This window comes from Perca flavescens, chromosome 10, assembly GCF_004354835.1.
Source record: "Perca flavescens isolate YP-PL-M2 chromosome 10, PFLA_1.0, whole genome shotgun sequence".
Classification (NCBI taxonomy): Eukaryota; Metazoa; Chordata; class Actinopteri; order Perciformes; family Percidae; genus Perca; species Perca flavescens.
The window spans coordinates 23,146,561-23,170,211 of record NC_041340.1 but is presented as its reverse complement, the minus strand read 5'-3'; the positions used below and the strand labels follow the sequence as shown (position 1 = coordinate 23,170,211).

The 23,651-nt window shown below is 41.6% G+C and overlaps 1 protein-coding gene across 1 annotated transcript in view; it reads left to right on the top strand.

The window, feature by feature from the left end:
* flt4 (fms related receptor tyrosine kinase 4) overlaps positions 1-23,651 on the top strand; it is a 47,234-nt gene that overhangs the window by 4,568 nt on the left and 19,015 nt on the right. Inside the window, exons 2-10 of the mRNA XM_028589132.1 lie at positions 10,909-11,005; positions 14,948-15,222; positions 17,542-17,681; positions 17,791-17,953; positions 18,993-19,132; positions 19,212-19,383; positions 20,251-20,368; positions 20,523-20,707; positions 23,136-23,301. Of these exons, the coding sequence (XP_028444933.1) occupies positions 10,909-11,005; positions 14,948-15,222; positions 17,542-17,681; positions 17,791-17,953; positions 18,993-19,132; positions 19,212-19,383; positions 20,251-20,368; positions 20,523-20,707; positions 23,136-23,301 (1,456 nt within the window). The remainder of the gene's footprint in view (positions 1-10,908; positions 11,006-14,947; positions 15,223-17,541; positions 17,682-17,790; positions 17,954-18,992; positions 19,133-19,211; positions 19,384-20,250; positions 20,369-20,522; positions 20,708-23,135; positions 23,302-23,651) is intronic.

Below are 23,651 nucleotides of genomic sequence, written 5' to 3'. Positions count from 1 at the left end.
TCAATGAGTGAATTAACACACCCATGGTAAGACTGAGCGTGCACAATTAAATGTATAAGTGCTTTTACGTTGAAGATGAAATAAATGATATGTCACTGCAGCTAACATTAATGGTTGACAAAAAATGGTCACAAGGACTGCTGCACATTTTTCTGCTCATCTTAAATCTTGGCGAGCATTTCATTCGGCAGGGAGGGGGTTATCAACAAATTAGGCAGTCCAGAGTAATTCGGGACTTTGAATTTACAGCTACACATACTTACCTAGTTGTTCTCTTGACGTTGTAATGCAAGGCCAAATAATGAGATTCAGCATCTGTAACGGCCAGCGTTGACAGACACTGAATTGCTTTGTGGCGTCTATTGCCTTTATTGGTTGATTACACGTTCTGAAGGTAGAAACTGGATCTTGGGACACGTTGGCTGTTACACGGATATTAACACACTCCAAAGTGCTTGCGTTGCTTAGAAACAAGAAGCATTTAGAGCACTTCCACCATCGCTATTACATTTAAATTGCTACTCAAAGGCAGATGTGTGTGTAAAGGGTTGTGACTTGGAAGTCCGTGTAGCATTTCCTTGGTCACTCATACCTCTTGCCTTGTCATTGGAGGTCGCTTGAGGTTCATGGGAAAGAGTCCATTGGCAAAGCCTGAGGAAATTACCAGCTTCCCTCGCTTTAGGCATTCAGCACCATAATTGTTGACCCGGCACTCCCTACTTTGCCCTTGTTGTCTACGGCAACTTAAGCTGCCGCGGTGATTTACTTCACTGGGACATCTGACAAGGCAGCACATACTTGTTTATGGCCTGAATCTCCAGGACCTAGGTAACAAGAGCAGTAATGGGCAAGTTTGGCCTCTGAACAGTCGCAGCATGAGTTTTAGGAGCATGCAAAACATCACAGCAGGCGCGGAATGTGCTAATCGTTGGCATTTGCTTGTACTAAAAGAGAAATTATAGAAGTTTCACCACAGAAATGTCATCGCCAGGAGCCAGGACAAGGCATTTACCAGGAGAAAACATTTCTCAAAGATGAAAATGATGACATGCAAAAAAAAAAAAAAAAAAAAAAAAAGGGATCCCCACAGAGGAAAAGCTTGAGTTGTCCGGTGTGCCTGTGAGGCAGGTACAGGAAGATTTAGTCAGGGACAGAGGTTTTAAACATAGGAAGCTGGACCAGATGGTGTGTCGCCGCATCCTTAATTTCGCAACCCTCCTCTGGCAGGATGTTGGAAAGGCCTAACTCCCCTATTAGTGGAGAGGACAGGGACGTGGTGGATGTCATCCTACTCTGTAGTAACAATGAAATCAAAGCTGGGCTGCCAGTCAGTCCGTCGCCTGGCTTTGGCCCGGCCTTGTGTCCAGATGACTCTTTCAGAGTGAGAGAGAGAGAGGGAGTATGTTATAGCATGAGGCTGACTCCACATCCAGAGTGCAGGTCTGCTTCATGGCCTGCATGGCCTCCCGTCCTTCGCCGGACATACAGGGCTATTTCAGAGTTTCCCAGCCTTGGCCCTTTGCCAGATACTGTGTCACTGAAATAACTAGCTGCACTGTCACTTACATGTTTTTTTTTGTTTTTTTTTAAAGTGCAATAAAGTTCTAGTTAGTACTTTTGCTGTCTCATTCAATTGGGTTTAACCCTGTGTGATTTGTGTCCATTGAAATGGAGTCAGAGCTGAATATGCAGCATAGGCATTGTACCCATTTATACAGCAAATAACCACAAAGCAACAGCACAGGTACCTAATTACAATTACTATATCTGTGAAAACCCGTGTCTGTATTTTTGAAGGACGCCCACGTCGCATCCTTTCTGTCAAACTATTTGTTTACACAAGGTTCCTCTTTTCCTGTTCCTGTCATGTGACTGATCAGGGACAAAACTACAGAGGAGCGAGGAAACACTAACGGCAACATCTCCTTCACCGTCCATGAAAAAGGGAAGTGGGAGACTCGTGAACGTGATAAAGAAAACAGGAAATTTGCTCCCAATGAATAACATTGCACCGCTTTTTCACACAAGCTTTAAAGTGCCCTGTGTTGTAGCCCTCGTCTTCATGTGTACCTTTGATGCTCTCAACTCCTGCCTGCCTTGTCTCTGTCTGCTTGTCAGAGAAGCTTTACATTTTTAACGGGCTTAGAGTACCTAATGGCAGCTTGGCGTCTTCCTCTGCATGTGTGTATGATTTATCTTTATTCAGCAGGTGGCCTCCATAGGCTGGGAAGTCCAGTTTCAGTACTCTCTGACCGTGACAAAAACACCAGCATTAGCCCTGAACAGAGTTCAGCAAAGGATAAGATGAATGCAAATACGCAGAGGCATTTAAATGGGTTAAAGATCTACTATATAATTTATATGTCACTGTTCTCCCACTTACTAGAGCAATTCTACAGTTCATTGTGCTATAAATCCTTACAAAACAAGAACATTCGAATAGAAAATAGAATTGCCTCTGTAACTCTACAAAGCTTTTAGTTGGACATTTTTGAGGCCACACTGGAGTGCTACATACATACACTGTCTGTTTACCCACACACACTTGTAGCCATCATCAAGCAAGGGAACAAGGGATTTGAGAAGAAACTCTGTTTGACTTGTTTGACTCTACTGCACTTTAGAAAAAACGTAGGCTGCAGTATTTCACCATTTTCTATATCTTAAAGCAGGGCTCTTCAACAGGGTGCCCAGGACCCCTAGGGGGTCCTCATAGTCAATGCAGGGGGGCCTCCAAATTATTGTTAATTTCTGAACGTTTTTTCAACGAATCCATCATATTATTAGCAAATATAAAGCCCCACTGAGGATAGGCTTACTTACTGGCCTAATAGGTAAGGTGATCACTAAAGTAGCCATCCACAGATACAGTTAATCCTGAGGATTTACTGTGCCACATATAAAATCATGCCAACAATTATAAGGCTTATTTTTTTATGATACATTTTTGTGGGCATTTTAGGCCTTTATTTCCACAGGAGAGATGAAGACTTGAAATGGGAGAGAGAGGGGGAGTGACATGCAGCAAAGGGCCACAGGTCAGAGTCAAACCCGCAGCGTCGAGGAGTAAACCTCTATATATGTGCGCCTGCTCTACCAACTGAGTTAACCCGGCCACCTAAAGCTATTTTAAAAGCTTAGTATTCTATTGCAAAAAAAAGGTATGCATAAAGGCTTTAAGCCGCCCTCCACGTAATTGTAGGCCGAGTTTAATACGCAACTTAATTTTATACAATATATGTAGTAGGGGGTCCCCGCTCCTTCTCTCTTTCAGTTAAGGGATCCTTGGCTTAAAAAGCGTTGAAGACCCCTGTCTGGAAATACACATATCACATTAGAGTTAGATGAGAAGATTGATACCACTCTGCTGTCTGTATATTAAATATATACCTACAGCCAGCTATCTTGGCTCTGTCAGAAGGTAACACAATCTACATACCAGCACCTCGGAAGCTCAGCTGATGTTGTTTTAATCATAGAATCCACATCTAAGTCTCGGGAAGACATAAAATAAGCATAGTTGCCTAATTGTATCTAATTATTCCTTTTAATTTGGAGGAATTTTTACTTTGTACCCTGGCTGGGACAAAAAGGAGATATTGTGGTTATGCAGGTTTTTCTGTTAAATTATTTTCATGTTGTACAGCACTTGAACTGTTGCAAAGCTCTCACATGCAGCAGTCCTCTGCCCCTCTTGGTATTTTGGCCCTTCAAACATAAATAAAGAGCTACTGCTGATGTTCCTCTGGCATGCTGTTTGAACACTTCAATTGCCAGTCGCACATCTTTCCTCCCCTGTCAACCAGGTATGTGGAGCTGACACATCAAAGTGCAGCCTGATGCACAGCCTGAGTGAACAGGCACAATTGTCCTTGAAATATTCGGACTCCTGGCACTTTTCTCACGTATACATCTGGCACTTCCATCATGACTGAAGCACACATTACACAAAATGCAGAAAGACCAGCTGTGTGACCCCATGTGTCTAATGTGGCCATCTCTATATGGCTGGCATGCTGGGAGCTTTGTTCACCGACTCGTCCTTATCTGAATTACATTTTGCCTACCAAAGCACTTATCAGCCCCTCTCTTTTATTGCTGTTTTGAACAAATATCAGCTTGAAAGTTTTGCTTAGGCCCCTCAAACCTTAATGTTTGCCTGACAGATCTAGCTGGAGCTGGTGCAGTGTACACACACATGGCTCCCACAGTGAGAATGACTTTTCACAACAACAGAGAAAGCACATTTCACAAGAGCGATGTCAAGTTTTTACAAGGGCATGTTCAGTGAGCTGTTTCTCAAAGACAGGACTATGTCAAATGAATGCCAATGAAAAGTTCTTTTTTTAACTTCAGTAATTGCTGAATAATTTTTGACAATCCCCAGTGATCAGTATGTCAGACATTGTAAACGCAATGAGCTCAATTACAAGGTTTATAAAGTCTTCAAGTGCTTAAAACATCTAACATTGGCTTAACAAGATTAACAATTTACTGCCAGAGACTGTTAATGCAGTGTTTTTTTACATCTAAATGTGTGTTTATTCCCTGTGTAATCACACGATAACAGAACGAGTGAGTCAAGTGTGGAAATATCTTTGTTGGTTAAAATGATGCTTTTTGTTGGTTGAAGCTAATCAGCCGAAGCTGCTGCTTATCTCTGCACCACCAGCTGGAATGCATGGGAAAAAAGGGGAAACCAAGTTCAAATATTGTTTTGGCTCTCTGCCCCCTGTTCACATTCGTAAGGTGGTTGCCAACAAGCCAACCACCATCCATTTACGTTGTCAGGCCAAGCAGTCATTCTGAATAGATAGCTGTTGAACTGTCAAATGTAAGCTATAGAATAAGGATTTGAATAATGGGCCATACGAGTGATTTTGCATGTTTTATCTCACAACAAGTATACTTTACATCACTGCTAACCATTTTCATACCATGCTGTTATGTTTTCATTTTTTAAATGTGTTTTTCTGACCTTCCAGGCAGCCAATGGCTTCCATTAATGTCTGTACTGTGTAAAAGAAAATCTCTTTATTATCTGCCAGTGATATGTAATCTGTGTCAGTATACATCAACTTTGCATTTATTTTTGTCAAAATGACACTGTCATTATGAGTTTTTTTTCAAATCAATCTTCACTTTGCAATGATAACAACACCCTGACAAAAATAAATGCAGGCAAGATGTTTGCTGTGATGGATTACACAATTTAAGCAGTTCACTGATTGACTTTCATATCTCACAGAATGTAAAGTTAATATAAACTGTAGCTAGGGAGCTTATATAATAAATGAAAAAAAGTCTTAGTTTTAACTCAAGAGTGAACTTAAAACATGTTGTCGCAGTGTACACTGACACTGTTGAGCCAGTCCTTTTCTTTTTGAAGCTGCAGCCTTGTGTCCAGTATGTACAACAGTCTCCCTTAACCAGAGTTCACAGCTGCAGCTCTGCTTACTCACTGTCCACCTACACAGCTGTTTGTGCATCGGCTAAAACGGCTGTTTAGGAGCAAGGCTTATATGATGTACATATGGAGACTCTTCCCCCCTTCACTGTTTAATGCATTTTAAAATAAATGAGCTGACTGAGTGATAACAGTAATAACAATCTGTCAAGAGACGTAGCATGAAAGGTCATAGCAGGAAAACGTGTTTATTATCATGACAAGATATGCTATCAGCCATGAAATTCTATGAATTGATGTGTTTGGTTTTCTTTGGCATTTGCTTTACATTGCTGACCATTGGAGCTGCGTGTGCTTTTAATTATATTTGACAGAGGGCAAACAATTGCTAATGGGATTATTATGTTTTCTCAAACCATTAATGTAGCTGACAGGATGACAGGCCTCCATATCTGGTGTCTCACAGTTTGGAAACATGATGGATACATTATACAGCACATCCATATGGAAGATATTGACATCTGGCACAAAATATTTTCATCATTGTAAAACATGGGGAAAGAGCTAGCAGCTCCTGGAGAATCATGGGTGAGACTCACCAAGGTGTAGAAATGCCCCTTCGTGCCTCTCATCAATCTCGAGTGTCCAAACAGCAGAGAAGTCTGTGGCTGTTTTGGCCAGCAGCCATGTGTATCCCAGTGCACATTAAGTTATGACTTTGCGGCACCTCCTTTGGCAGTTATGAGAGAGCCACTTAGGATGCCAAGTGATGTATTAGAGATTCAAGTAATGTGGTGCACATTAGCCTCAAACTCGCCCTGGAAATATAGACCGTGTCAGGACTACTGAGCTCACAGGGCACCAGCATATTTGTCATGAATTGTATCAGTTTGAATGATCTGTGAAGTGTTTTGCTTGACTTCAAAGAGCTTTTTGCTTTGTGTCTCCATGTGGGTGTAATGTCCATCTCTGCCCTCTGGTGTGAGACACTCTTGCTGTACTGTGATAGACATGATCAGTCTATCTTGCTATACTTGAGCAATTCAAATAGCAGAAGCGGAAATCTTGCCTTTACAGTAAATACATATTTTTCCCTCCCAAAATACACCCCCAACATCTTGATGTCTCGTCTCTCTTAGAGCATGCCAGTCAGTCATTACATTTCAAAGAGATTTACAATTTGCATCCTGTCTGTCAGTGTCTCAACTGATTGTGAGGGAAGCATCAATCATTGAGACTCAGCTACAGTAGCGATTCATCTCAGAGCATATCCCTCTAAAAGAAAAATCATGTCACTACACATCAGCCTGTACTCTTTATTCTCTTTATATGTTCCCATATATCTCAGAGATCTTTTCAATTCATGTTGTGTTTACTGTTGAATATATACTATATATAAATGTCTGTCGTACTGTGCACTGGGAAGTTTATCCTTGGACTTTGTGTTAAAGTCACAATGGGTATATAATGTAGAAGGAATCTGTGTGTTTAACAACATCCCCCTACTTCCGCCTTTGCCTTTATATACTTTGTCATTATTCACACAGCCTCAACAGGCCGACATCAGAAAAACAGATAGTTGTTTTAAAGGAATAATCTCAAAGATTTTTATTTAAATAGATGTCTGTTAAGTCCCTATCTATCGCCGAATGAGGTAACATGATGGTGATTGAGCCTATGGCCCACTGATGAAAGCCCTTGCGTTTGCAGTATTACAAACTGGGTGTCTGTGGCGACATTCCCTGGAAAGGGCAGAGGTAGTCTCACATTGTCAGACCTTCCTCCACAGCGCTGCGGAGAAGGGTCTGGCTAGTCCACACAGCATTCTGGGATGGGAGAAAAACGTGCTCTGGTTTATTGGCATTTCTTTAATCCAATCACAATCATCTTGGGCAGCGCTAAGCGCCGGACGGAGCAACGGTGCCTCTGCAAAATAGCCTCGGGAAGGAACTTGTTTCGGTGGAACGTGTACGTTCAAAAGTTGTTTTAGTCGTGCAACAGAAAACTCAGATTCGACAGATAGTCTAGCTAGCTGTCTGGATTTACCCTGCAGAGATCTGAGCTCTGTTTTGGTTGCCTAAAACTCCTGAGGGAGATTTGTTTCTCTAGCTGCAAAATGCTGCACTATGTTCACCAGCTAGTCACTAACTTTGTCTGTCTGCTGTTATGTGCAGGGCAGGTAGCCTACCAAGGTAAGTTTACCAGAGCTTTTATCACTGAAAACAGCAGAGGAGAGCCGTGAGAGTGAACAGAACACACAAGTCGCAGGCCAGAAAACCAAAACATTGTGCTGAAAGGAGCTAAAAAGCTCCATAGAGCTGATAGAGGAACTGCAGAGTCAAGTGATAATTCATATAACATATCACAGTACAACTACTACTTTTAATCCATTTTTAATATAAAAATACCAGATTAGTGCAGCTTTTAAGTTGTTGTCAATTCTGATTCTACCTCTCACACTAAATTTGTCTACTATTTGAATGTCATAGGAAGATACAAGCTCCCAGGCTTTTACATAGCTCTCCATCTAAAGCCAGAATAGACAAGCTGTCCTGACAGGAATTTCCTTTCACACTTTCCCCTTGTCTGTAGCTCTTGGGGGGCCCTGTGTATATGTTTCTCCACTGTTTTGGCCTCACAGCATTTCAGGTGTGAGGAAGAGTGGACAAAGCTGTGTTCTGTTGCAGACGGGTGGGGATGGGACTGAAGTCGGTGGTGGGTTCACATCTGAGCTGAGACAATATGTTGGTAAAACTTTGCTTCTCCTCTGGGACAGAGTTAAAGATCTCTGAAAGAGTAAGGAAGGAATACCCTGCTGGGAGCCAAGCTGGGAACGATTCATGCACTGCCACCACTTCTCACTTCAGTGGCGTAACATGTTTGTTTTCCGTCACCATCCCGATATTAGCTTTCCTAGTTCACATGCATACAAGTGTTATTTTGTGGTTTTAAATTAGCATGATGTCACTTTTAATATCCGAGCAAAGACCCAAAACAGATCTTGCTTAATGGTTTTGTTGTCTCAACTGTGATCCCCAGCAGAGATGAACTATGACATTTGAAATTTCAATCAATATATTATTAGCATGACAGAAAGTAAGAAGTTCAACACCAGTAAAGCACATGGGAAGAGTTCAACTTTTAGGGAAATACACTTATTATTCACAGAGCCATTTTTTCATTCTTCTTCCTTGTCAAAACCTGTCCCCTGCATTACCCACAATGCAACTTGACTGCAGACAGTTTGGTCAGATATTTGGGCGTGTTGTTACATTACATTGCATGCAATTTAGCTGACACTTTTATCCAAAGCAACTTCCAGTTAAGTGCTTTTAACCCTGAAGGTGCAAACTCCAGACAACAAGTAGTAAGTGCAAGTACGTTACCTTTTTTTTTATGTTTATCCGAGGTGTAGTCGGAAGAGATGTGTTTTTAGCCTTCGGCAGAAGATGCGTAGGCCCTCTGGCCATCCTAATGTCAATAGGAATAGTGTTGTGCTCATGGATGTATAGGTTGTGCTGGTATAGCGGCTTCTGCAGTCTGAGCTGCTAGCCTCAAGCAGAGATGAGGAGCAGGTTTTTATCAGACTTTGCACAGCTCCCTCTGGAGACATGGAAGGCTTTTCACACATGCAGTAGTATCAGTGGAATTTGCATAACAGCCCCCCATTATTAACATGTATTAACATATATTATTAACATATATCTTGTTTGTTTAATCTCTATAAAAAATGGTTAGGCTGGGTTTTGTTTTTACTGTGAGGTTCCCGCCTACTGTAAAACCGTATATACATAATATGGATTTATATTAAATTGGTATATATATATATATATATATATGACAGTACAAACAGATATGATAGTGGTATTAATCGCTTCGAACTCTCGGCAAGAAAGCAAATAAGAATATTTTTTCCAAAATGTCAAACTATATATATATATATATATATATATATATATATATATATATATATATATTTACTCTTTAAAGAAGTTTGATATAATATATATAAATAATATAATAATATAATATCATAATATAAATTATATAATATTGACATGCTAATGAAATGAACAGTATAAACTGTATCTGTAATCCTTATATTTCTTGGAAACCCTTTCTTTATTTTAATGAATTTGTTCTCGTTCAGAGTAGATGTTGAAAAAACAAGAATCTATATAGCAGAATGCCATGCAGCAGGAGAGTGGCCGTGATTATTGTCATGTCTTAGAGAGTGTTCCAGTGAAGTCCTTCTAACTGAAGTAGAAATATACCAGTCGTGTCAAAGGAAGGCCATTCAAAAATAGAAGGTTTTTTCGTCGACATTGCTGTGTAAAAGTTTACTTTACTGTATTCATGACTGAGCACTCAAAGTTGAGGCTGTCTTTGTTTGCAGTATTGGAAGGAACCCGGGCTGATCAGTCTCCTTCCAATGGCATCAGCCTTTACTGTAAACACGATTAACAAAATATTTACATGAGAATAACCTTGCTCTATTGTGCTCCCTGGTCAGCAGGATGTGTTGGAGGAATGAGGCTTGTGTACAAGAATGGCAGCTGTCCGGAGATCGGGGTATTAATTGGCAGCAGGTCACGACTGACTCTTGTGAAATCATTTTTGCTGCTTCTCCGCTGCCGGTGCTGAAGCCTGTATTATTACGTATTATAGCCTGAAGTCTGTATTACACATGCTTGAAGATGTGTGAGTCTGTCAGTCACGTTGAAATGTCTATAGAAAAGAGAATAATGATTCAAATAATCAATGTAGGCTTTCAGTTGTTCAAATTGCTGCTGTATTTGTCCTTGGATAGTTTGTCCCGCTTTGTTCTCTCTGCTGGGACAGTGCCACCGTATAGTGCGTTAAATACAGCACACATATCATTTTCAAACACTGTGATGTGAAAAATGATCAGAATTTGCTTTAATAAATGCAAAGAAAGCCTCTTCATCTTCATACACCCTCTCAGTCTGTGTGTGTGTGTGTGTGTGTGTGTGTGTATTTTCATCTCAAATGATATCCAGGTGGGGCATAAGTCATGGTGACACTTTTATATATGATAGACTGTAGGTGTGGAGTCTGACTAAGCGCTAATAGCACCCTGAGGGGACTCTGGGACGGTAATGACATTCTAGACCGGCCACATTAACCAAGCACAAGTCAGCGATGTGAATGCATTGGTAATGAATCAAGGGCAAATGGTCTTTGTGGCTTTTTCAGAGGGGAAGCAGAGAGCTTCGAGCAGCATCGCCTCCTGAGTGGGCCATGGTTTCTCTGCCTGGGTATGTCTCTGCGTCAGGGACCGAGTGCTTTGCCTGCAGATTGCCTTACAGCTTGTAAATGTAATGAACAACATGCTATCTGAGCTGCTGTCGTGTCAGATTTCAGATTGGGAGATGTGTTTAGGAGATTCAACAGCCTAACAGCAGCTCTGTAAAAAACCCTAGGTCCTGACTGACCTGTGTAACATGAATCTAATGCAGTTGCTGTGTTCGCTCCCTCAGGTCTGGTAATTGGCTTTTCTATGACTCCGCCCATCCTTGACAGCTCCAAAGACGACCTAGTGATTCCAGTCCACGAAACACTCACCATTACATGCAGGTAGGTGTGTGTGTGTGTGTGTGTGTGTGTGTGTGTGTGTGTGTGTGTGTGTGTGTGTGTGTGTGTGTGTGTGTGTGTGTGTGTGTGTGTGTGTGTGTGTGTGTGTGTGTGTGTGTGTGTGCTGCTCTGGTTTGGAAGTGTGTACGTGCAATTGTGCATGACTTGTTTGTTATTTCAGGCTTCTTATTTTTTCATCATAATGACCCAAAAATGCCAGAAGACGTTAATATATTGCTGTGGTGGTATGTGATCAATCAATCAATCAATCAGTCAACCAACCAACCAATCAATCAATCAATCAATCAAAGTGATATTTCTTGTCCCTTTATACTTCTAATTCAGAGAGAAATATACTTTTCACCCCATTTTATGTGACAGTTGTTACTAGGTATTATGCAAAGATTTTATATGATAAAAAATATGATAGATGATCTTATAAAATATGGTACATTGTTCTGGATTAAACTACCCAATGGTATACACTACCATTCCAAAGTTTGGAACCAGCCAAACCATTGATGTTTTTTTCTTTCCTTCAATAAAGGCTCTTTTAACAAAGATGCAAACCTATAATTCAGACACCAAATGTATTATTTTTGCAGATTGTGATACTAAACATTGTATTAGCAGTCCAAGTCACATTGATGTATTGACCATGTCTTATTATTCATAACCCCTGGACTCAGGGTGACTCATGCATGACACTGAATATGTGCAACGTACAAAGCATCTCTGTTCTCTGTGCTAGTCAGACTTCAGGGGCACAGTCTATGGGGACAACGTGTCTCTGAAAATGCCTGACCCTGAAGCTGGATAAATAACAGGCTCTCAAAGATATCCGCACTCATTCGAGCATACATGCACTTGATGTCCAGTTTCTTTTACCAATGACTGATTTCTTCAATTCATATTTAACTGTTGCCCAGAAGAATTGTTGTCTCTTTTTGCTTTTTTAGTTGTCAGTCTGCTTGAACCATTCTACAGCATTTTGTTCTCCATATTTGTACACATTAATTTTTTTTTGCAAACCCTTCATACAAAATAATATCTATTTGTAAATAGGACTTTCTGCAACCTAAAAGCATGAAAGGCCATACACATATATATAGAGTAGTCCTCTCAGTCCTCTCTGACTGTGACCAATCAGCAGATGAATCGATAATGAAAATAATCCCTAGTTGCAGCCCTATATGAAATAGTTAAAATGAATGCACCTCAAACAACTACATTAGGTTATGCTTCATGTATCAGTAATACAATCAAATTATAAAAGCTTAAAACTCACAAGGGTCTTGTTTCTGCATTGAGGACCTTTGATAATTCAAGTACATTTAGCTTGTAATGCGTTGTTACTTTTACTTAAATTACTTTATATTATATTTTAAATATTTTAAATGCAGGACTACTAATTTTACAGGGTTCTGTTGCTATTTTACTCTAAATAGATCTTCCACCATTGATACATTGTTACCAAACAATGTCAGTCCAGTTTTCACTGGATTTTGTATGCATTGTGCAAAAATGTGTAGGGGCTTGATTGATTAGCATTTATCCTTAGACCCTGTGGAAAAAGCCAGTAAAAAATACACCCAAACAATGGGACTCTACATTTTGAAATACATATGTTCTATAAAGACACAGATATGTTTTTGTTTTAAAACACAGCCAACACTGATTTAAACTGAGTCCAAGTGAGATATGAATTCACTCATAATAACTGTCCTTTATCCTTATGAGATCTCTGATGCGCTGCCTGCTGCCAAGCTGTCACTCCATTCAACTTTTTGTTTCTGTGGTATAAAAAAAGATGTCTTGGAAAAGCTGATAATAAGTTTGGAGATTTACCATATGGTTGTTTGTATTTAAACCTCACATGGACAGCACTACTGAGAATCTCCTGGGAGAGGAAGTCAGTTTTGAGTAAATCTAGTCTTTACAATGTACAATTTTCTTGAGTCTAGATAGGTAGATGCAATTTTTTCGAGGGTTGGAAAATCACCCGCAGCAGAATACTTTCATTGCCTTATGGATTTTTTTGCAGTCATTTCCAGTCATCACATTTTGGCACTGTCTACAAATGTGGACATTTGTAGTGGGTGGAGGCAGGTGGTGAAAGCATAGCTATTATGTTTCAGGCAGCCATTATGAATCCATTCAATCTTGCTCCTAAAGCCTCCAGGTTAACATGTCCAACCATAACTGAATTTATGTGAGAAAGCACCAGTGTTGGAAGAAGTATTCAGATGCTTTACTTAAAGGAACACGCCGACTTATTGGGAATTTAGCTTATTCACCGTAACCCCCAGAGTAAGACAAGTCGATACATACCCTTCTCATCTCCGTGCGTGCTGTAACGCTGTCTGACGGTTCCAGCATTAGCTTAGCCTAGCACAGATCCTGCAGGTAACTGGTTCCAACTAGCCTACTGCTCCGACCAGACAGACAAAAGTGACAAAATAACGCCAACATGTTCCTATTTACATGTTGTGATTTGTATAGTCATAGTCTGGCGTGTACAAAAAACAACGTAAGATGAGACACAGTCCGTTTTCTAACAGTAAACAAACCGGGAACTATATTCTCAGACAGGCTTGCTGCGAGCATATCACTCCGCCCAAGTACTATATTCTTCCGCCTGAGAATATAGTTCCCGATTTGTTTACTGTTAGAAGACGGCTGTGTCTCATGTTACGTTGTTTTTTGTACACGCTGTGACTCTACAAATCACAACATGTAAATAGAAATGTTGCCGTTATTTTGTCACTTATTCGGAGCAGTAGGATTACTGGAACCATTTACCTGCATGTTCTCTGCTGGCCTGATGCCGCTGGAGCCGTCAGACAGCGTTACAGCACGCACGGAGATGAGAAGGGTATGTATCGACTTGTTTAACTCTGGGGGTTACGGTGAATAAGCTAAATTCCCAATAAGTCGGCGTGTTCCTTTAAGTAAAAGTATTAATACCACACTGTAAAAATACTCTGTTACAAGTTAAAGTCCTGCATTGAAAATGTTAAATAAAAGTATGTAAGTATCATCAGGAAAATTTACTTAAAGTTTTAAAAGTAAAAGTAGTCAATACAGAAAAATCACATTTTAGAAACTGTGTTTAATGGTCTAATCAGTTCAGCTGGACTGGTAGGCTGTTATATTGTTGGGTAGTTTAAAGTTTAAAGTAAACTACATGTGTTTTGTGTGCAAAAATCTTAATGTGTAAAGTAACTAGTAACTAAAGCTGTCAGATTAATATAGTGGAGTAAAAAGTACAATATTTCCAGGTCAGGTCATGTTTGTAAATGAGAAGTTGTTCTCAAACAGTTTACCTGGATAAATAAAGGTTTTAAAAAAAAAATGTAGTGGAGTAGAAGTAGAAAGTGGCATGAAAAAAAAGACTCAAGTAAAGTACAAGTGCTTCAAATTTGTACTTAAGTACAGTACCTGAGAAAATGTACTTAGTTACATTCCACCACTGCAAAGCACAAAGCAAACAGGGATGTGTGGCTGCATGGAGACATTTACAGCAACACACACACACACACACACACACACACACGCACACACACACACACACACACACACACACACACACACAAATAAACATGCACACACTGGTATCCACTCACATGCACACTCTCAACTTTACAGTTATTACCTATTACGTGACTCGTAGTTTCATATGTAAATATTACAGATACCAAAATACTTTTGATATTTAAAATCATTTCAAGGATTCTGTTCACATTTTTTCAAGTCTGCCACAACAGTTTTTGAACCTATCCTTTTATTTCAAATTGTACCTGTGGATGATGATTTATCACCCTGAAGCTAGGGCTGCACGATATTAGGAAAATATCTAATTGCAATTATTTTTGACTGATATTGCGATATGATTCACGATATTGGAGGGAATGATCATTTTGCCCCGTGTCCTGGCCTCCTCAGGGGACAGCACACTCTGGCCTGGGCCTGGCCTGATCAGACCCTGGCGGGCCAGGAGCTCAGCGACCGTCAGGCCCAGCTGCCGACCACCAGGGCCCCCGGGCAGAGGATCGCCTTGGTCAGCGAGTGTCTGGGGCAGCCCGGGAGGCCGTACTGCAAGAGACTGGTCCTGAACGGGGCGCAGGCCAGAGACACGGGCTACTATCGCTGCTATTACAAGGATGTCAAGGCCATCATTGTCGGCACCACTGCTGTCAGCGTTTATGTCTTCATCAGGGGTGAGTCACACTCCCACCAACCCCCACCAACCCCCACCAACACTGTACACTATGCTGACACGAGGAAATGAAAATTGAAAATGTAGCCAGGAGTTTTGCTTTTCTATTTAGAAATCCATTTCATATAGTAGTGAGTCTGAAGTTTGTGGGGCCCATTTTGCTGCCTGAGCTTGTTCGGTGTTTAAAAAGAGCATGTTTCATCTCCTGCCTGCCTGACCTGGTCTGCAGCTCTTTGGCTTGCCTGTGTGGACTCTTTAGTCTTCAGTTTCTCCTTTCCATGGGAGGTTCACAAAAAAACAACAACACAGCTTTCCTACTGAAACAAATCTCCTGTTTGATTATGACTTCAATATCAAAGCAGCCACTGCACAACAGGAAGTGGTTGACTTTACCTCAGTAACGCCCTGAATGCTGGATTAATGTTTCAGAAATTAGAGATGCAAAGGGTTTGATAGAAATTAGCAGCGCATTGCCTTTTCTAATTCAAGAAAGGGCATGTTGTCATATTTATATTGAAATATAGCAGCAGCTCTCCTTTACTTTACATGAGAAGAGACTTTTCAGACTTCGCAGTGTCAAATCTGATAAGAAGAGAACAATAAAATATGTTTTGCTACCTAAGTTTTCTCTCCTGTTTTAACCGTGTCTCGTATGGCATTAGGATTCAGAGCCTTCACTCCGACTTTCTTGATTTGAGCCAACTTTAAGACTCTGAGCTTGGCCTTAAGGGTTTGCCTCTTTACTTTTTTCTCGCCTCGCTCCATGTGCTGTGGGAGAAAAGTAGAAGTAGGAGTGGATAAGGAGAATGGGAGAGAGACAGATGATTGTCATGTAAGGGAATGCAGCTGACCAGTCCACTCAAGTGAAACGACTGTTTATCCTCTCTGACAAGGTGCCAAAACAGTTTCCACAGATTCTACCAGGAGGCTGATCAGAAGCAGATGAAATCGCAGCCATAAATTAGACCCAGCATGTGGCGGGATGAGAAGAGACGCATGTGGATTGAGTTAGACAGGCAGACATCGCACTTTTACCCTATCTCTGCTACACACGATCATCCAAACAGTCAAACACACGTGACTGTAATGTGCATGAATGTACTGTATGAGTATAAGCTCTATCTCTCTCCCACACACACACACACACACACACACACACACACACACACACACACACACACACACACACACACACACACACACAGGTTTGTGGCACTATATTTGTGGGGACCCGTCATTGACATAATGCATTTCCTAGCCCCTTACCCTAACCTTAACCATCACAACTAAATGCCTAACCTTAACCCTTACCCTAACCATAACCATAACCATAACCTAATTCTAACCCTAATCCTAAAACCAAGTCTTAACCCTCAAACAGACCTTTAAAGTTGCTGGATCCAACATTTTGGCCCCACAAAGCTGTCGGGACCCCACAAGTATACTGGACTCCTGTTTTTTTTGGACCCCACGAATGTAGTTAAACAACAACACACACACACACATAAGCTTGTGTAAATACTATCTCTTCTGACACACACCTTTTCACCCAGGCTCATATCCCTGATGGTTTGCAAACTCTTCTTGCCCCGGGCGTGACATCTCCTCTTACAAAACCAATTGCACTCTATTACCTGCAGTGATTTATTGTGAAGAACTTTAACTGCGAGGATTTGTGTATTATTTCTGTTACCTGTGTGTATTTTGACCATCAAGGGGCAGAAATATAAGCCTTTCGATAGGACCTATTGTTTGGCCTTGCTTGCAGATGGTTGAATTCATAGCTTTGAGTGAGGGAGAAAAAAAGTATTACAAAAAATAAGATAGCGTGCTCTCATTCTGTGGGAAAATAAGACTTTGTAGTGATAACAGCTGCAATGTAAATTTGTCACACAATTGCTGTGGTGTCCCCCAAAGCCCTCCTGTGACAGTAGCTTTGAGTCACAGACAATAGGAAGGAAAATATCAAGGTGTTTAGGGAGAAACACAGGACAGATATTTTTCCACTATCAGACAGCTTGGGGTGAAACTGCAACGCTGTTTAGAGGAGGACTAAACCCCCGGCAGTCTGTCTCTCAGCTGACATGTAATCACAGTTCTTAATGCTATTTACTGTGTGGGGGACTGGCTGAACTGTTGCATTACATGGTAATTATTGATAAACTCCACATATGGCGTGTCGTCGGGGGTCATTATCAGGCTTTGAGATATGTGGCCGTCCACTCGTGAAGTTACCTCAGTAATAGCTGCCATTACACAGGCTGGTAGGCTCATCATCAGGGTTACACTTTAACAGCTCCCTGTTTCTATTACCGCCCAGACCCCGAGCAGCCCTTCCTCAGGAGAGGCAGCTACAGCACCCAAAGTGAACTACAGACCATTTTAATGACTCGCTACTCCACCCACGTCATAGTGCCATGCCTGGTCACCGTGCCTGATCTGAATGTCACCCTCCACACGGTTTGTACTTACCACATATTTCTCACACTCTGTGTTTTTTGAAGCTGTCAAGTGATGCTTTGATTTATGATTTGAGCTATGATTTTTCTTTTTATGTGTGTCATCTCAGTATCCCCCGCTTCTGGAGACAAGAGGGATGACATGGGACAACAAGCGAGGCTGGTCCATTCCCAGGCACATCGTGGACAGCGTGCCAATCATCGGAATTGTGTGTGTTGCCATGCTGGGAGACAAAGAGTATCAATCTCCCAACTACCTGATCCACGCAACAGGTAAAAAAAAAAAAAACATCATATCTGTGCTACCTCCCAAGGTTTAAAGAGTTCAGTCTCCTCTGGCGTTCCAGCAAAAACATTGAGGATCACACAAACCTTAACTTTAGCAGTTACAAAAACATAACCGGCCCAGTACAAATATTTAAATTAGATTTGAAGCTCTAAATTAGCAAGGAAATCAAAGGTGGTGCTCGACTGACTGCACTGCCACCATCATTCTGCATGGCAGCCAGTGAGCCAATTACGCCTTAATGCTGACAATTTAAAGAATTTTATTTCATTATGTAATTTCCTTGAAAACATACAACTCCCTTTTTAATAGGGTGACGTGTGCCATTATGCCAGCAGAATTAAAAGAAAAGAAAGAAAAGGAAGAGAAGAGAGGCGAAGGCGAAGGCATAATTGAATTGTACGAAAACTAAGACGAAGAGGTTTCATGTTGAAGGTCCCTGTCGTTGCGAGTGAGCTGAGGGACCCACAGGCTCTTTGCTATGTCGTATGAAGATCATTCACCTCTCACTTCAGAGGGCGAAAGGAAACTCATTCCCACCGCTGCCGGGCCAAAAGTAACAGCAGCCTCAGTCAGAGGAGAAACTGAGAGCGAGTCTTCACTCCAAACGCTAATGGAGCGTTTAAACAATCACGCAATCACAGTCTGCCGCACAGACATCACCAGCGCAGGTTGTTTTACACCCCATGCCATTTCCAGAGACTGCAGAGACTTGGAAATCAGAGACACTGGCCAGTGTCCAAAGCTTTCTTGCTTTTTCTCTTATCTTGAATTAAGGCTTCTCGCTATTCCACTTTAATTTCCTTCACTGATACAGACCTTGACAAATGAGTGGAAATAGTGCGAGCTTGGGACAGACAGCTTCTTTATAGTGGGATGGCTCCTTTGGTCCAGAGGAAAGTCATTTCCTCTGGTCCTGCGAGGAAGGAAAAAACCGCTGACGATGTCACCGTGACCTCTCTCACTGTCTCCCCACCCTCTGTCCCTCTGTTTCTACCTCCCCCCTTTTTTCTCTTTCCCGGACAGGAAGTCAGGTTTACGATGTCAAGCTGTTTCCTGAGGAGCCAGTCGAGCTGATAGTGGGGGAGGCCCTCACCCTGAACTGCACAGCGTTGGTGGAGTTCGACGCTGGAGTGGACATTCAGTGGTCTTACCCTCGCAAACAGGTACGTAGCAGCAACAGTTGGTCACATGTTGAACGGCATCAGTAAATATACAATGCTGAATTTCATTTCATCTCACCAGCCAAACACTTTGGAGAACACTAAGCCCCATCGTGAAGCTCTGTCTCACGCCACAGAGGCTGTGAGCGTCCTGACCATCAACAGCGTCAGTGTCACAGACACCGGCCCGTACAGCTGTAACGTCACCAGCATGGACGCAAGACACACCCAAAAAACTCATGTCATAGTTTATGGTAAGCACTAGCTCAGAACAATGCAGTCTACTACACAGCCTTCCTCTTGTTCAATAGGTCAATCGGTAATCCTAAATATCACTTTGATCATTAGTATCTGTACATAATAACAAGACTAAATCTATGTTAGCAGCTCTGTGGGGCTGTACTTGAGCTAAATGCTAACATTATTAAGCAGGTGTAATGTTTGACATGTTCATGGTTCTTGGTCGATGATCATATCAGGACAAGAAAGGCTAAAAAAATCCCTAAGAGTGGGGGCGCCCTGGTAGTTCACCTGGTGTAGAGTGCGCCCCATATACTGAGACTCAGTCCTTACTGCAGCAGCCCGTGTTTGAGGGTGTAACTCTTTCTCTCCCCACTTTCCTGTCTTCAGTTGTTCTATCTAATAAAGCCCCCAAATAATTATCTTACAACCTGAGAGTATTGAAATGTGCAGGGGTGTTTTATTGCTTATAAAATAAATTAAATTCAAGAAGAATTAATAATTTATTTCCTGAAAAATTATATAGCCTTGCTTTAAAAGGAATGCTCCACGAAAATAATCAATCAAATAGTTAGTGCTGTAATCCTGAAGGGGTCGCTCTGATTCCAATGGTGACCCTGTGTCACAGCAAGGAGATGTGTTCAAATATCCACAGAAATGTCTCAAACCACTGCTTGCGTATTTAGCAATGAATTGGCAAAGCAACAAAGTCAAGATACTGTGTGGGTAAACAGCAGAGGAGTGATTTGAGAAGTTTCCGTGGACATTTCGAGTTTTAAGCCTACAGGGGGTGAGTGTTTGTTACTGAGGAGATTTTTGGTGGAGATTACTTTGAGCTTTAAGACTCAGACTGCAAATAAGTGAATGTCTTCTTCTTCCAGAAAAGCCATTTATCAGCCTCAACTACAGAAATGGACCAGTGGTGGAGGTAACTGCTGGCCAGAAGTCATTCAAATTACAAGTAAATGTGTCTGCCTTCCCCACACCCGAAACACAATGGTAAGATGAGACTCTGGTGTATTCATTAAATGTAATGGGCAATATCCAAAAGCAAAATTAGGCCTCATACTGCTTAGGTTGACAGATTAATTTTGAGGCAGAGTAGCTCAGCTGGAGTGTATCCTGTACTGTAGCAGCTGTGCTTTGTGTCCAGGTATAAAGATGGAAAGCTGATAAACCAGCGGCCAGAGTTCAAGATGAAAAGGATGAGGATGCACCTTAACCACGTTTTGGAGATCAAGGATGTTTGTCAGGAGGATTCTGGGCTCTACACTGTGGTGCTGAGGAACAGTGCCGCTGCGCTGGAGAGGAGGCTCAACATCACGCTTGTCGTCAACGGTAACTAGTCTGTGTACCCTCAGTGGAGATCACGCCAGATGTTTTCTTCATAAAACAGTGGATGTGCAACAGTTAAAACGAATGCTACAAAACTCTAGAGGCTTACTAGTTTTACAAGTAAGAAACAAAAAGTGTATGCACAACCATGTATTATATTATTAAAGGGGTGATAAAATGATTATATAGGGTATTTTACACGGTTCCTTAAGTTCTCCTAATATGGTATGTAACATTGGTTGGGCTGAAAATTGCCCGAATGCTATTTTATTAGGCCCTTAACTACCCTGTGAACATGGCTCTATTTGGAACAAGAGCTTTTCTTCCAAATATGGTATGCTCATGAATATTTAGAATGAGCTGCGCGCTGATTGGTTTGAGCAAACCACATAGAAACACATTGGAGACTCGACAGCAGGTCTCATATTTCAGACACTGCAAGGTATACATTGTTTATTTCGTTATTAAATTCACTTCTGCCTGCCTTCCTTCACAGAGCCCGGCCTGCTGTGAGCTTGATTGAGCTCCGTCATGCCTGGCAGCCCACAGCACTCCATACCCGCACAAAGTCACCGTTTTTTGGGCTAATGGACTACCAAACGCTGCTGCCCTGACAGAGCTCCAGGGCCTGCAGCTCCCCTCTTCCTGCTAGCTAAATGGCCCGTGTGTGAGAGTGAGAGCGCGCGCGGTCAGCGAACTTGTTACACCAGCAATCTCTTACCACAGTTCCATTTAATCTTGGCTCACTGCCAGCTGCCGGCATAACTAGAGTAGCTATATTTACAGTTTGAATTTCGTCACGCCACTTATACAACATTTACCTAAAGGTCTTATAAAGCTCACAACGGTGTCCAATTTCAAGTTAATGAATATTTGTGAAGATTAGGGGTTTCGTTAGCTGCGACTGTCCCTTCAGTCCTAGCTATGTGTAGCTACAAATCACAAATAGTTAGCTTCATTTTTGGTCGTAATTTGAGTATATTTACAGTTTGAATTTTGTCACCCCACTTATACAACATCTACCTAAAGGTCTTATAAAGCTAACAACGCTGTCCGATTTCAAGTTAATGCATATTTGTGGAGATTAGGGTTTTGTTAGCTGCGACTGTCCCTTCAATCCTAGCTATGTGTGGCTACAAATCACGGATAATTAGCTTCATTAATTCGAGTATATTTACAGTTTGAATTTTGTCATGCCACTTATACAACATCTAAGGTCTAAAGGTCTTATAAAGCTAACAACGGTGTCCAATTTCAAGTTAATACATATTTGTGAATTTCAGAGGAATTCTAAGAGGAGGCTAGCTAGCTCTCATTGATAGAGCTCCATTCAGCCGCAGGCACTATCAATGAGACTTGCGGACAAGAGGTGTTTATTTCCCCATTCGTTTGTTTAAATAACTCAACACATTATAATTACACACATTAAAAGATAACTGGAACCTGTGGTAAGAGATTGCTGGTGTAACAAGCGCGCTGACCGCGCTCTCATCCATGGCTCTCACTCACACACACTGGGCATTAAGCAGGAAGAGGGGAGTTGCAGGCCCTGGAGCTCTGTCAGAGCAGCGGCGTTTGGTAGTCCACTAACCCATAAAACGGTGACTTTGCGCAGGTATGGAGTGCTGTGGGCTGCCAGCTGTGACGGAGCTCCATTTACCTGACAGCAGGCCGGGGTCTGTGAAGGAAGGCAGTTTCAAATTGTGAGATTTGCAGAGGAAAGAGGTGTCAATGGGATTTTGAGTTACTATGTATGTCCTAGTTACCCACTAAACTGTCATTATTCAACTATGACAAGGTAAAATCGGTTTTGCATTCTATCACCCCTTTAACCATAAGTATTATGATGAGTATTTTATATTAGAAATGAGTTAATGTGTGGTTTGGATTTGGGGGAAGAAATTTAACAAAAACTGAAATGTTGCATCAATAAACAAAAGATGCGCACAAGAGTGCTGATGATAGATTGAATGGCAGAGCTGTGTGGCCTGGACATGTGAAAGAAATTAGTTAATGAAACCATCGTGAATGATAAATTACATTGGAGCTACAATGAAAAGCCATGATGTATGTAAAATTATGGATTAGTCACTTTTACTTTCTTGTACTCTCTTAAGAATAGTTGCCAGAAGTAGTCAATGCAAACACATTTGTGTGTTAAGTTTGTATGTTCCTTACATTTTATCAGGGTTTCCTCTCTGTTTTCTAGTGGTCTAGTTGTCTTCTGGTCATGTTTTAGTTTCCTCTCATAGCTGTGTATGAGGCGTATGAGGGTGATTTTCTCTCTATTTGTTTTAGCTCTGTTACTGGCAACTAGTCCAGGGTGTTTCCTTGTTCTGCCCAATTAACATAAACTGGGATAGGTCTGTGACCCTAAATATTATGGCTGGCTGGCTGGCTGGATTGATTAATTGGCTCTCCTCTTCCGCAGTTCCCCCAAAGATCCATGAGAAAGAAGTGGCAGTTCCGTCCAGTCCTTACCCCAGCGGTAGCAGCCAGACTCTAACATGCACTGCATATGGTCTCCCAGCTACCAATGTCAGCTGGCAGTGGAGGGCCTGGGGCCCGTGTGTCCTCAACAACACCCAGAGCAGACTGTAAGAAAAACTACACACACTCACACACAGGACTGATATTTTTTTTTTTGCAAACTCTGTGTAACCAGTGTGGGAGCAGATAAGGTTTGATCGAACGGGACAAGAGGGGAGTGGGATGCGGTGCGTGAAGTGTTTGGTAAAGACAAAATGAGAGGAAAAGGCTAGTGTGAAATTATCCACTGGCTCTGAGTGAAGAAGAGGGAGAGGAGATGATGAAGAAAGAGGCGGTGGGGATAGAGATGTGGAAGTGGATAAAAAGAGCAGCAATAAAGAGGAAGGTGGAGGAGAAGTAAATAGAGGAACGAGAGGACGAAAGGAAAGTGTGTCTGTTCTATGTCCAACATGCTTCC